At 40.0% G+C, this 15,692-nt stretch overlaps 1 protein-coding gene across 5 annotated transcripts in view; it reads right to left on the bottom strand.

Annotated features, from left to right (window-relative positions):
- Positions 1-15,692, bottom strand: part of bcas3 (BCAS3 microtubule associated cell migration factor) — a 343,002-nt gene that overhangs the window by 198,349 nt on the left and 128,961 nt on the right. For all 5 annotated transcript variants that reach the window (XM_029445842.1, XM_029445838.1, XM_029445839.1 and 2 more), the window contains 3 exons: positions 13,600-13,700; positions 7,837-8,033; positions 6,394-6,491 (listed from right to left, as the gene is read on the bottom strand). In XM_029445842.1, coding sequence (XP_029301702.1) covers positions 6,394-6,491; positions 7,837-8,033; positions 13,600-13,700 — 396 coding nt within the window. The remainder of the gene's footprint in view (positions 1-6,393; positions 6,492-7,836; positions 8,034-13,599; positions 13,701-15,692) is intronic.

Below are 15,692 nucleotides of genomic sequence, written 5' to 3'. Positions count from 1 at the left end.
GGTCACGGCATGTCAAAAAACTTCAATATAAACGAGACCGTCATTGACATCAGTGAACGCAGCATGGCGAGTGTCAAAGAGAGAAAGGTGGATGCGAAATGTCGCACTTTCCAGGAGAAATTGGACGAACGATTATTTCTTTGTGGAAGTAAAAGGCCAGTGTGTCTAGTTTGTGTGGACGCGCTTGTAGTGATGAAAAATAATCTTGAGCGTCATTACAGCACGAGACATGTCAAACTGCACGAGCTGAAAGGACGAGTGCGTTTGGATAAAGTTAACGCTCTTCGGCGGAGTTTGGCCCAACAAGCAGCTCTTTGCAGAGCGGAACATACAAACATGGAAAGATAGATCGGTAGACCACCACACCAAGAACAGACTATTCCACCACTGCTGTGCAATAATTATATTATATTACATTTACAATACTCACTTTTTATAATTTGTCCAATTATTGTGCAAATAATTGAAGAGCGCTTCAATTCAATAAATTCAACAAGATAATCATGCTAATGCTAATGTCATCCGCAGCATGTTTGTTGTTTTGGATTACTCATCTAAAGTGTTAATGTATAATATGTTTTACTTTGTTAAACAGACCAGACCTAGGTTGCCATGACAGTTATGAACATGTTCATAGACTCAAATGTTTGTCTGGAGGAGCTGCAGCGTTTATTTATATACAAACTGAAAGCTACACTGTACATTTATTATCACTGACAACTCTTCTGCTCTGCTCCGATCGCCAACACCTGTCTGCTCTGAGCTCGCCAACCTCGCTTTCTGTTGCTCCACCTCACAGCCATGCCCATACGCTACTCTTATGACATATACATCCACACCCTAAAATGTGACCACGTTTGAAGACCAATACAGGAAAATACACCTTTTATAGGCCTATAGAAAACAACAACACATGTATGTATTGAGAAAGGGGATCTTATGATTGAGCGGAGACACTGTGGTGCCTATTCATTCTGAAAGAGGAACACCCGATGGTGTAACGTTATCACTCACTCTGACCAATGGAGTAACCACATCACTCAGTCAGTCAGTGACTTGTGGGGCCGGGGGTTTGGGTGCAGACCGAGAGGGAGGAGCAATGCAAACACTGACGTGGCTTTACGGGAGAAACGGGTTATGTAACACAACATCAAAGTATAATGGAACGTATCGTCTTATCCTATATCTCATTTGAAAATATATCGATATACCTTAAAAAGTCTATTTACCGCCCAGTTCTATATTGGTCATACATGTCAACCAGTATATCGAACACACACACACACACACACACACACACACACACACACACACTCAAAACGCATAGACCTGTGCCAAAGTTCAGCAGCTCTCTAAAGTGTCTTCAGCTTTTTGTGATAAACCAGCTCAATCTCATTCTGCCTGCTCTGCTCTGCCGCCAGCTAACACACACTATCACTGATTCAGTGCCACAGATAAATCACTCGCACACATGCAAACAGTGAGACGTGGCGACAGACAAGAACAGTGATGTAAGTACACACACTCTGAAAATGACAAAAACAACAAAATGGCTGATGCGACAGACTTGGTTTTGTTGTTATTTCCTGTTGTGGAGCAGGGTGGCTTTGTTTGCAGAGTCAAAACACAACTACAGCAGTGTGGCTATGACCTTTATCAGTGCACACACATAAACACACGCACACACAATCATGCATGCACGCATACAGGATTAAATACTTTGTCAGTCCTGCAGTGTTATCTCTCTTTCAGGTCTGTCTTATTTTCTTTCTTTCTTTACATGACCTCCTGGGCCACAAAATGCCACTGTGTAGTCTAGAATGAAGCCAACTCCACCCACACCCACACACACAAGCAAGGCCTGGGGTGCAGATAGGGGGTGTTGATAACGGCTATGCATTGATCCTGTATATTTTAGCCAGTGGAAAGTGAGACAGTAGCATTGGTGTTGGGCTCCTCTGTCCCTTCCATAAAGACAGATATGCTGAGTCAAGAAGCCATGACTGGAAGCACTGTACAACATACATTGCGTCTGTGTGTGTGAGTGTGTCTCCCATGCAGATGGCGTCCCATCACCTCGGGGAGGGCAGAGATAAGCAGAGTCTATGGGACTGAGATAAGATGGGAGACACTGCGGAGACTGACTGACTGTAAGTGAGTCAGTGTAGGGAGAACGCAGCTTCATAGCCTGACTGGACCTAAGGACTCTGAAGAAAACATTCTTTCATACTTTCATTTCAACAGAAATGGCTGGAAGACATGACTCGACCAAAGGCTTTCACGTCACATCATGTGCACATAAATTGCTTTATTAGCATTATTTTTGGGCATGTGTGTTAAGTCTAATTTCACATCCCTTTTTTTAATTACACAAGTAATATCACGAGTGAAACAACATTGGATGTGAAAAATTCACACTGGATAATCATATGTGATTTTTTTCATGTGAATATATGCACTTCACGTGCTCGTTGTTTGTAAGGGTTGACTACAAACGGCGAAAGTGACACCTAGTGTGATACAGTATGGACAGCCAAAAACTGTGGTAAATACTGAAAGCAAGATTAAGTCAGTTGTCACCTTTAATATTGTAAAATGAGTCATTTTCAGTTTCCCTTTTTTCAAGTGTCAAACTAGTGCTGGGCAATATGGCGGAAACCAATTTTTTCAATCCATATATAACATATGCTCTGATATCCTATATGTATAAGAGATTAAATATAAAATACACACATTGTTTTTTAATGAAATGAACACCTTTCAACTGCTATATATTGCATCAGACAAAACTCTGATGACATGACATGTTCAGAACATCATCATACGTTTTCAATTCAATATGTGAAACTATGTATATGATATATTCTGGGAAATCACTGTACATGGAATTGACTGACATAAAAATAAATACATTTGAATGTACTAAATACTGTCTGTAATATCACCGTTTCTGATTACTCAAAACCAAAAGAATGTGCTGTTAACATTCAAAATCTACTACTGAAGGGCTGCATATGCTCACAAATGTGCCAACATCAATTCAACAACTTAGTGTCAGTTATCAGCTTCCCTTGTCTTGTCTTAGCACAACAGGAAATGCATAACAATACTTTCATAATGTTTTTCTCTGGACATAGTTTCAATTACAACTGTCTGCACCTTTAATCAAGAAAGAGTTGCTCTAAGCCTTTAAACTCATATTGGTTAGTTATGCCACACACAGAGGGTGAGACAAAAGTGATGTGTGTGTGTGATAAGAAATGGCGCCATGGTAGTGGCAGGACACAACAATAAACCCTCCTTGCGCGCGCGCACGCGCACGCACACTCACACTCACACACACACACACACACACACACACACACACACACACACACACACACACATACACACACACACACACCACACACTGATAAGCATCACCTCCATCCCTCCGTCTGGCTCTGTCCTCCTGCCTCTCTCTGCTCTGTAATAAGGAGTGAAGAACTGAAAACACAGAGGACACTGGCTGGAGACAGACGAACCACAGATATGATTTTGGGCAGACAGAAGGATACAGATAGAGCTGGAGGAGAACGAAAGCGTAGGTCAGAAGCTGAGACACACGAGTGGAGTTTAACCGGCGAACATCCTTCATCTTCGCTCCACTAATCTCACTTTACCTTGGGATTATTACTTAATCCTAAATGCCCATTCAAATAAGAAAGTACTGACTGATTACATTTAAAAACTAAAAAAAAGTCTTTAATTATTCAAGTATTTCAACTCTAAATTGAAACAGAAATTAGAAACAAAACACTAAAACCCACATGGAAAAACACGAACAAATACCTGCAGTATAAACTACATTTGGAGCCAATGTATTCGTTCAATACATATGAAATTATTACATTGATACAAAAATAATGGTCAAACCACATCTACGTTAATCTATGTATTATAGTTGTGTGTGGCACAAAGCACTTCTTGGTATGTGTTGAAAAAGAAAAAGGTGTCGAAAAAAAAATCTACTATCAGATATGTGAAACTATTTGTGACACACCTTTTAGTGACACAAGCTGTAAATATTTCTTGACACCCGAATGGTGGCTATCTGTCAGTGTGAGGGCAGATAAGATGAGTGAAGTCTCTGTCACACGGCACAACCAATGCCACAGACCTCTATCTCTTTTATCAAACAAAACAGGATATAATGTCACACAATAAGTGATGGTTCCCTCACACACACTAGCCGTAAATACCAGGCATAGTCCACACACACATTCACAAGACCCATGTAACAGCATTATACGTCGAGAGTAAAAGACATATTTTAAAGGGGAAATCCTCTCATCTGTGTGTGATTGGATTAACCTAACATCATAACCAGATTAAAGGAGACATGGAGAGGGACATCAAAATCACTTGAAAATAAATCAATCCTGTTCAATGGCTGATAGACTTTACAGGCCTGTTCAAACAATCACGGTCTATTTAATTACAGAATAAAGCCAAAGTGCACACAACAATAGGAAGGGGAAGAACAGGGTGCAGTACAACATTCACAACTCTGCATGGTGGGCCGAAGCAAAGCTGATGAATGGCTAGTGTAACTGTCTGAATACTTATAATCCACTTGAATGTGATTGTGCTGGTGTTAGAAAACATCAATGGAAATCTCTTAACCCTTAAACTCATTCTCATTTCACAACAGCAGGCTGTCACTAGAGTACTTGTTGTAGTAGTAGTAGTAGTAGTAGTAGTGGTAGTGGTAGTAGTAGTAGTGGTAGTGGTAGTAGTAGTGGTAGTAGTAGTAGTAGTGGTAGTAGCGGTAGTGGTAGTAGTGTAGTGGTAGTGGTAGTAGTAGTGGTAGTAGTAGGTAGTAGTAGTAGTAGTGTAGTGGTAATAGTAGTAGTGGTAGTGGTAGTAGTAGTAGTGGTAGTGGTAGTGGTAGTAGTAGTAGTAGTAGTAGTGGTAGTGGTAGTAGTGGTAGTGGTAGTAGTAGTAGTAGTGGTAGTAGTGGTAGTAGTGGTAGTAGTAGTAGTTGTAGCAGTAGCAGCAGTAGTAGTATTGGTAGTGGTAGTGGTAGTAGTAGCAGTAGTAGTAGTAGTATGAATGTGTGAGTGCTTGCAGTATTGGGAGTCTTGCCAGCTTCTGATCACTGGACCCAGACCCTGGAACAATGTTCCCAGATTTCACTGGTCATTTCAGTCTCTAAACAAAGGTTTAGTTTTGGAACTAATTCATAGTTCACTGATATTTTTCAGCTGCACTGCAATTTCAGCAGAGAAGCCTCCTTTAGCTACAACCTGGAAACAAGCCATAAGCTAAGCAATACCTCTCGTCTCTCATGGCTTCTCAACAGGGAAAACATTTGCAGTCAGTATGCTATCCCTGTATAGAATAGCCAAATATACAGACAGGAAAGGAGAAGAGTGGGGATGACATGCAGCAAAGGGCCACAGGTCAGGACCCGGCCCCTGCACATGGGCCGTATGCTCCACCAGGTGAGCCATCGGGGTGCCCAATTTTGTATGACAATTGATGCAACTTTTGCAGTTTAACAAAGTCTTCACACCCTGCGGTTAAAATGCAGTTGATTTTTAGCTTTGGAACTGCTGAAACATTTTTTAATTTTGAAGTAGCGTTATTGTTCTATCTTTCATACTGTACGGTAGTGTCATCTTTAGGCCATTAGGTGTATTCTCAAATGGTAGATTGGAGTCTGCTATGAACCCAGTACTTGAAAAATAAATGACTACACAGCTGAAGATCCAAAGTGGTCATCATATGAATGACTCAGACCTCTGTATGTTTTCATTATGTAAGGCTAAGATGGTAAAACCTACCAAAATCTCCAAGTTTTCCTTTAAAAATGCACAACTAGTTTGGATGTAGACTTGCATCTCTCTCTCACAGTAACTTAAATTCTTCCAATCGGAGAAGCAGTTGAAGCAGGTAGGATGGATAATTTTAATTTTTGTTTCCTATTACATTGCCTCAATAAACATAATTGTAACATTGAGACTTCAATTGTCAGTTGATGTGGTTGAGAGAGGTCAATACAGGTGTAAAATAATGGCATGGACGTGAACATGGCAACTATCTGAATGCCTTTCTTCTAGTATTTGAACCTACATTTAATCCATCTTACTTTGTGTAAAGATTCATAGTATTGAGTGTGTATGTAAGAATACCTAAACATGACTCAAACATGGACCACGCTGGCAGTCTCAACTGATGTGATTGATGGGAAACACCAACTCTAGGCAATGAGAGACTGCAGTACGGTAGATGGAGTAGAATAAACTACATCTGAATGCAACCAGTAGGAGAATGAGTTAATAAAAGAACCAAAGTGGTATCACAGAGCAGAAGACGAGGTTATTCAAATAAAGTCAAAAAGAATCCTACCTGATCCTGAGTCCATGATGTTGGACTGCCCTCTCCGATCAGCCACCAGCCGTGACGAGCCGGGCATGCTGACTGGCTCTGAACGTACCGGCTGGATCCTGGACACATACAGTATGTGTACTTTATTACAAACATACAGTAATATCTAAGGGCCTCAGATAACTGTTTAACTGAATGGTTTATTATTGGCATATAATCCCATAATAACCTTTTATCATATTGTAATTCAAGTTGTACACTAGGACAGGCAGTCTTCTGGAAAAGGCAAATAAAATCATCAGAATTTGAAAATAGCTCCCTCATCCTGCACCTCTCCCCTCCCTGTCCTAAGCCCCTTCTACCAAATGAGCATGTGCTCCACACAGCATCCTGTACGAGTACTAGTCATTCATGCAAACATCAACCCAATTGTCAGTTTTGATGCTGATGCCGTTATATAGCAACAATCTCATAACAATTACCATCTTGTTTTGTTGTTGGTGCAAACTGTGATTCGTAGCTAGCTACAACAGTGGGCAAAGTATTTCAGAGATGGAAATAAAATGTTGCCAATAGTTTATTCTTCTGCTACCCGTAGCTGTCAGGGCTGCGCCGAACTCACGCGAGGGGCTAAACTATTAGAGAGATGGAGAGAAAAGGATGCTTGCCCCGAGCTACTGCCAGTGCTTCTGTGAGACGATGGTGGCATGCTCCCCAGAAGAAATGTTTAAACATTTAAAAGTTATATGCATCAATCCAGTGCACTTTAAGAGAACAATTCAGAGGTTAAATCTAAGAAGAACATTGTGCTCTTATAAACAATTTCTGGTTAATAGTTGTGTCCTCTACAAAAAATGTATCACAAACACATTGGTTGTATAGATAAACACATGTAATCCACTTCCCCTGCCCCTAAGGAAACCCACCTCACACACAGCTACATACACTGCACACTCACAGGCATTTAGGCTACTCACTGTCTGCATAGAATTCGTCACAGATATCTCTCTAGTATTCAGTGTATTGTGTCTGCATATATATGGCCATTTAGACCAGACAATTCAGCATTGGAAACCTCCCTGGATGACATGCAAACTAGACTGATGCAGCTTGATGTGTATCCTAATGCAGACCCCTGTTACCATCAGTGTAAAGGCCAACCTGCAGATTATATAGGGAAACTAACATAATATCTAGAATTGAAAGGATATATTATGGATGTGTACTTTAAGTGAATCACACTTTTATACATTTGCTGACATTTGTTGTAAAAAAAGCTAATGAAGAACTTGTTAAAAAAAAAACAATATGAACTGTATGTATCTTTCGGAAAAAAAACCTCTTTGCAAAGAACGTTTTTCTAATATAGACTGATAACATAGTGTGTATTTGTACATCAAAGTCTTGTTTAATGCAGCTGTAAACCAAAATATTATTTTTTACATAGCGGATTATACAAAGTACCTCAGGCTGTGTAGGTCCAGGTCGTCTGTGTCGAAGTCCAACAGGGGCTGTTGGACATCAGTGGGACCCTGGGACTGAAGGACTGAGGACGAGGAGGAGATGACAGTGGTCTGGCCTGAAGGGTGAATGGTCTTAAACTGAAACTGCGGGCCCATCCACAGGCGCCGGTGGGGCCCTGTATGGGTCACAATTTCCACCTGAGAATACAAGGGTAGTGAAGAGAGAATCATTTTAAGTCTTCGAATCATAACTGGCCGAGATCTTTGAGCAATGCTCATGTTTTACAGTGTTTTAGGTTTCAAAAAGCTAAATGCTAACAGCGACAATGTCAACATGCTTATGTTTATCTAAAGTTTACCTTGTTAACCGTCTCAGTTTAGCTTGTACGATACAATACAATAATACTTTACTGTCAGATCAAGTCTGACATTTTTCTTGCATCACATCGGCTCCATTTGCAACATCAACAAAGACAAATATTTAGGACACATACAAGGAAACAGACATTTAACATCACAATCACTGAAGGCAATATGTTCAAGACCCTTCAGTGTACATGTTATCTGGGATATAAAACACTGTATTTAATTGTAGGATTGACTGGTGCATGAAAGAGTGCTTCAGTCTAACCTTATTACATAGTGGAACCCTGTATCTCCAATTTAGTTGTAAAAATGAATTATTCATTATTCGTTTGTGGCATGTTAAACGTTAGTCCAGGGGTCACCAACCTTTTTGATACTGAGAGCTACTTCGAGGGTACTGGATAATACGAAGGGCTGCTTGTTTGATACAAACTTCCTGAATAACATAGTTGCACGGTTCACCTTTAATGATATTATTAATAATAATAATCATAATAAATATTCATATATGTGAAGAGACTGTCTGATCACATGTTAATTATTCCTCACAATGATTATTAACAATGATTTATGGTAGGAAACACAGATATATGTAAACATGCAACATTATTTATTTATGTTCTCAATCTATTTCAACATTTGAAAGTCACAGTTATCACATCTCTGATATTTTTGTAAATATCTTTATTGACAGTTTTGTATGAATGAGCACATTTGAAGCATTTTGTTCAAAATCACACCAGTTATATTTTAGTACAAAGTATCACTTCTGTAAAAACAGTTAGGAAATCATTAACTGTCACATCTTCACATCATATCCTGTTTGTACAAACCACTAACTTTGTAACATCAGAGAGAGTGGAGATCACATCGGAACCTTTCTTCTCGTCTTTGAACAGTGTTTTCAATAACATCATTACACCTTTCAAGACCTCTTCGTCGAAAAGGCTTTCTTGTACTTTATTAAAACATGTGCAGCTCTAAATGAAGCTTCCTTTGCTTTCTGTGACTTGTTCACTGTTTTTTACATTCTATATTCAATATTGTCATTTTAAAATAAAGAATAATTCAAGTGTTATTGATGTAAAAAAAACAGCAAAACAATTAATTACAAATTTTAGACGAAGCTCCATGGTGACTAGTGCTATTTTTAGAACATGCCCTGCAGGCGACCAAGTGTCAGTGGGCACCGTGTTGGCTACCCCTGCCAACACGGTCCATCTGAGACTGATGGGAATGTCTTTAGATTTGTGGGTATCTGGTCATAAACTAACAACTAACATAGACTAACAAGTCTCTTCTGGGCTAGCTGCTGTAACTCAATTCAATCTCTCATTCTGAAAAGATTGTGCGTTCCTGTGGTCTTGTCCACCAGTGGTTTTCACACTTCTAAAACAGATCCTGGAGGTCCTAGTTTCATTTCGGCTCTCTTTAGTGTTTAGTTGTTTTTTTAGTTATGAATCAAAGTATTGCACAAATATGCAAAATAAATGTTGCTTGATGGTGCTACCTTAAAAGTTATAGGATTACTTAAATTTGAATTAAAAACATTGACTCCCTTTTTTAATAACTCAATGCAGAACCTCAATCAATATGTATTACGACACTACGAATATGTTTCTGCACTATTATGTATTTTCTGCACAATTATGTATTTCTGCACAACTATGTATTACAAACATAATAGGGGCACTTCCCCTTTAAGAGTAACAGGTCAACAAACCATCACTTCCGGACTGCTGACGGAGGAGCGTGTAGGCGCCAAACTGGGACCAATGAGGAGAAGGTCAACGCCTACTCCATGTATTAGATGCGAATTTTCAAATGTTTGGACACACCTGGAGCGGAGCCGTGAGACCGCTACGATGGGGCTTTTTGAGCCATGCGGTCTATGGAAACGGCGACGCGAAATGTGTCCTCAGCTGAGAATATTTTCTATGTTTGACTTATCACGTTAAATAAATATATCGATTGAACTAGAGGATTGCTGTTTTGATTCGACATTTAAGCTCCGAGTTCTTCAGCTTTTTCCTACCCTTTAAGAGCTGAAAACATTATGCAAATGACCTTTTTTTTCTTTGAAATAACATAAATTATTACAATTCATCATGCGGATGACATGAATGTGTGCATCATAATTCATGGCAATCAATCAAGTCATTTTATTTCTTAACCACTTAAGGCAAACACGATATTCCATTCTGGACCATAGTAGAGGACCAACCAACGAAACGACTGACAGACCAACATTGCCATCCATAAAATAAAAAACTCTGCATGGCTCTTTAAAAATATTCTCTTCTAATTATACATCGTCAGTTAGTCAAGGACAGAATCCTGGCAGTTTTCCTGAAGAGTCGTCATCAGTTGATTTGACATGGTGGTTTGGTATCTATGTGCCCATACTCACCCCATAGAGTACTCATATGAACTCAAATACATGACATTCAGCTAAAAGCTTGCTGTACTCCTGCACCACTAAAAGTCTGAGGATGTTGTCAAACCCCGTCAAGGTCTTGTATGTGTTGGGAGTGCTGGCGGCATGATGGGAAGCCTTCCCAGAGGGTTAATAGAAGAGTGAAACTAGCAACAGCATGGCAGTGAGGCTGAGGAGAGGCCTACTGGGAGAATAAGATGGCACTGCAATGGCAGGTGGTCCATGGGCACCTTAGCTGAGTGGCACTAATGCTGGCTGAAAGTAGGATAGGAGAGGGCTATAGACTTGATGACTCATAAACATTGGACTATTACTGCCTCCTCCGTTCTAGAACTCCTCTTTGAATTTAATTTACTGACTAACCATTGCCTGCCTGCGACTCCCACTTTCACTGCTCTCCCACGCTAACTCTGACTGTTCAACTCCCTGCAGCACTTAACACGCATCTTGGTGACTTACTGTTCACATTTCATTATCTTTACTTTGTACATCTCTCACCTCAGCCCATCTCTCAGCTCACAGTCTTGCTCCACTCTGGCTGCCAGGTGCCAACATACAAGACAAGAGTGAGAGCTTACACTCTGTAAAACACCTCAAAGACCACTACCACTAGAACTAGCACGTACTGTATGCTCTGTGCCTGCGTGAGAGGAAATGACTGTCAATTCTCTCCGTCATTCAAAAAGGGAAACCGGAAGAACTAAGACTGCAGATATTCAAGCTGTTGTTGCGATACATACATTTAAAAAAAGCAACATTTGCCGACCATTTTCACACCACTCTCGCTCACCACCTAGCTTCATTCCAGTTGGCCATGTCATTGTCAAAATATCCGAGTATTGGAATGATCAGATGAGATGAAGATGAAATTGAAGAGAGCCTCTGTGTGTCCCTCTTGACTTTAGTCGTTTGCTTGTTTTCCTCACGTCCGTTTCTCTTCTCGTGTACTGATTTGCTTAAGCTGAACAGCCAGTCAGAGTTATTTCTTTCACCGATGGCATGGCCGAAAAGTGCCGATGGTGCGGGACACACCGCAAGAACTAGGGCGACAGACGCTTACCGACGGCCAGAGTTTGGCCTACGGCCAACCATCAGCTTGGTGTGTCAGAGCCTTTAGATATAGTTGGTCTGTCACAGTTATACAAATTAAGCCACAGAAGGAGGTAGGAGGATTGTGTGTGTGTGTGTGTGTGTGTGTGTGTGTGTGTGTGTATGTGTGTGTGTGTGTGTGTGCAAGTCAACACCATCAATGTCACGCCCAGTCGCATAGCTGAACAGCTGCCAGTGTGCTCTCTTTGCAGCGGGATGGAAGGTCCAGATGTTACAGTCCAGTGTCAACCCTCAACCCCCTCCATCTTGTCGGACAGAGCCGGTGACATTTTGCCTCATATTTGCCTTTACAGCCTATACTAGGGGTGTCAAGATTCCGATTTCTGAATAATAAATCAATCTGTGTTCAATTTTGATCATCGGCAATCACTGTCGAGCCCTGTTTCATGCTGAAGCTGGAGCTGAAGCACTGACATGGAGGGTCACAAACCTCACATTTCATTAGGGGATTAGCCGATCAATCCTAAATCCCAACTCAAAGCCAAAATGCATTCTGATAATCTAATGAAGGCCACTGATATGATATAATGAAATCCACAGTGCAATTACTTAGACTTTAATTCAACATAGCCTAAATGTATTAAGCATTTTTCAACCAACCAAGCTATTGTGCTTCATATGTCCTAATATTTAAAAAAAGATGTGGAGGGACTGAAAATCTACCCTGTATGTCTGATCTACACACCTGTGTTTAATTTTGGTTTGGTCCCTTTTATCCGAAATTCATTAATAGTCTGAAATTGTAGATTGTCACAAGAGCTGCATTGTAGGTACATGCTAAGCTATGTAGAGCTGTACTGTTACATCTCCAACCACTGGGGAATACATCACTACCACAGCTCTGAGAGGAAGTCGCCAAAAATGTAGGTTCGTGCAATGGATAGTTTTGCTCCTGGCAAACTATCATGGCAGATATGGACCAGGGCCTCTGCAAGCTAAGTGGGGTGCATTTTATCCAATCAATTATGCATGCAGTGGAATTATTGATGGTGAAAATGTAGTGGGTTACCTGCCGACACAAGAGATGAGTGCATTGAGGGTTAAGCAAGCTGAAAAGACCAGGGTTTGTGTACTGGATATTTCGAACATGCCATGACCAAATACTGTGAACATTCTACCACAATGTGGGATGGCGTTTGAGATTAGGAAGAAGCCTCAAAGTCAGTAATTATATTTAACTCAGCAAAAACAGTAAATGTGTATGAATCCAAATAATTAAGATCCAGACTGTGTACACAATACTAACACATCAACTGGCGAAACAACCTAATGTCTTTGTTGTGGCAGCGTGTTGCCGGTCAAGTTGTTGTTTTGCTGTTTACAGCGGGATCAGCTGTGTGCAGAACAGAGGAGACCAGTCGCTCCGTGTGTTATCTTGCAGAATGCCGTTAGCTCTTTGCTAGCTACTTGTTGCTTCTATTGTGAAGGATAGCTGTGGAGAGCCTGCATGCACTAAACTTGTTTACTTTGGACAGGCTCTCGCGTTCTCTGCCATTAAAGAGAACGTCCAGTGATCAGAGAGCCATCCGATGCAACAGGCAGCGGTGTCATGCTTTCCGCAGGTGCGACCGCAATATGGTCGGGATAACGTGGCAAAGACGACGTCCGTGGAAATGGAGATTGGAGCAAAAGAGAGCGAACGCATGGCTTTGTTTTGGTTTTATCAGCGGAGTTTTCACACATAGGTGCAAAATGTGACGTCACGTTGCAGGAAGTAAGGGAAGGTCTTGACACAAAGGATCATGGGACGTTGAGTCCAATAGCTCAATCTCCATACTGTGAGGATCCCAACAATACACAGACAATGTCAAACACTAACTGTAACTGTAATGTTAGAGGTAGAGGTCTGACCTGAGAGAGCCACTCCTCATCCTCCTGTCCACTGTGGTCCGACGCAAGGCTGTCTGACGACTCGTGACGGGTGATTGGGCCTGGGCTTCCTGGGGGCATCGCTGAGAAAACACACATACACAAACAACAATTATATGATGTTATACCTAATGATGACATTTTGAAGCAGACTATATTTTTGTGCCAATGTCCAATATAATCATAGTTTTCAAGCAGATAGTATGTCTAAAGTTAAAGTATTCAATGGTTCAAACCTTGTGATTTTCTTAAAAAGAGTAAAGGCCTTCAACATCATAACATATGACACTGATGCAGCTATCAGAGCAGAATAACAGTAAGTCAAAGCTGAGTAAGTAGTCACAGCAGGGGAGTGAATCACATATCACCATTAACTATATGCATAAGCATGAGCCTGTAAAGGAAAATGATAACTGACAACTAATTTATTAAAGTGTGTTAGTCATTAAGGTTGTAATGATATGGTCTTTGAATGTCAATACAAATCTGTAGGCTGAAGTCATCACTAGCACCAGTTATTTTGTGCTCAAATATAATATCTGAAATGTGTTGACTGACTGGACCAAATCTATTTTTGAATGCCATACATATATGAAAGTCTTATTTTGTAAGATCAAAAACCAGTGAATAAAAGGGAAAAAAATCCAATGTTTTTCTTTCTCTCATATGGAAATTTGGGTGCGTGACATTGTGTGTGAAAAAGGAAGTGTACAGTGTGAGCGAGAGAAACAGCGTGTGTGTGTGTGTGTGTGTGTTATAAAGAGAGAGAGAGAATAGCAAAGAGACTCAGAGACAGATGGGGCTCTTGCAGGCTTGAATAAGCAGGCATGGAGAATGAGGCCTAATGTGTAGAATCAGTCCCTTCTCTGTTGCCCACCTCAGGTATGGGGTTTGTTTAACACAAGAATGGCTAATAAACTTGTCAAGTCCACATCTGGAGCACAGGAGGCGCTCCTGTCTTTATACACACACACACACACACACACACACACACACACACACACACACACACACACACACACGCCAGCTGTTCATACACCCCTGATGAGGGGTTTTGATGTTTGATACTTTTGTAACGAATGTCACACCAACCGCTACCCCCACCTCACCCCAACACACACATTTCCCTTATAAATATGATGTCTGCACAGTTCTTACACCTGCTTCTGAAGTACTGCTCGCTGTATGTATAATTGTATATGACATTTGTTTTTATAATAAAACCAAGAGGAATAGATAAAACTGCACCAGACAGAGTGAAAAGAGGAGTGTGACTTGTCAAATCAATTGCCACTATAAAAATATCGAAGAGAGATACAATATGAAAAGGAATACAGAGAAGAAATTGGAAAGAAAGGAAGAAAGAAAAGTAAAATACATTAATTCTGTAACTAAAAGTTAAAAAATATTTATTTATCAATATCTTACACTCTGCTCCCTGACTGAAGTTGAAATTAAATGTTCATCTCAGTATCATAGTTAATTATATGGCTGGAAAAAGAGCAAAATGTTAGAAGATGTTTTTTATTTGGACATGTTTTAATTATTAAAATGCATTCAGATATTTTTATATGTTTTACATAAAAAATTAAACACACTATAACTAACAATTAGTTGTATTATCAGTTTATTTGTTGATGACTTGGTAAATCTAAAATTTATATAAGAACAAATCACTTATCAAAGCCCAAGGTGATGTCCTCAAAAACCCCAATATTTATTTACAATTATATAAAACAGAGCAAAGCAACATATTCTCCCATAGAGGAAGCTGGAACCCCAGAAAGGTTTTAATGTTTTCTTAATAAATTACGATCACTTAATTAATTGTTGGTGATAGATTTTATGTTGAATGATACTGTTTTAGCATTACATACAACTAAAATCGGACTCTCCATACACCTGTGAACAGAGTTGTAACAATTTGGCCAAAACTATATTAGAATAGAATACTAGATAGAATTTTTGTATTGAAATATTTTTTGTCTTTTTAAAGGGTTAGTTCATCCAAAATAAAAAAATTACTTTTGTCTATCTCTGATATTTCTACCCCCCCCAAAAAAGAAAAAGGGTAA

This window comes from Cottoperca gobio, chromosome 13 (genome assembly GCF_900634415.1).
Source record: "Cottoperca gobio chromosome 13, fCotGob3.1, whole genome shotgun sequence".
In the NCBI taxonomy this organism is placed as follows: Eukaryota; Metazoa; Chordata; class Actinopteri; order Perciformes; family Bovichtidae; genus Cottoperca; species Cottoperca gobio.
This window is presented reverse-complemented; position numbering and strand designations above follow the sequence as displayed.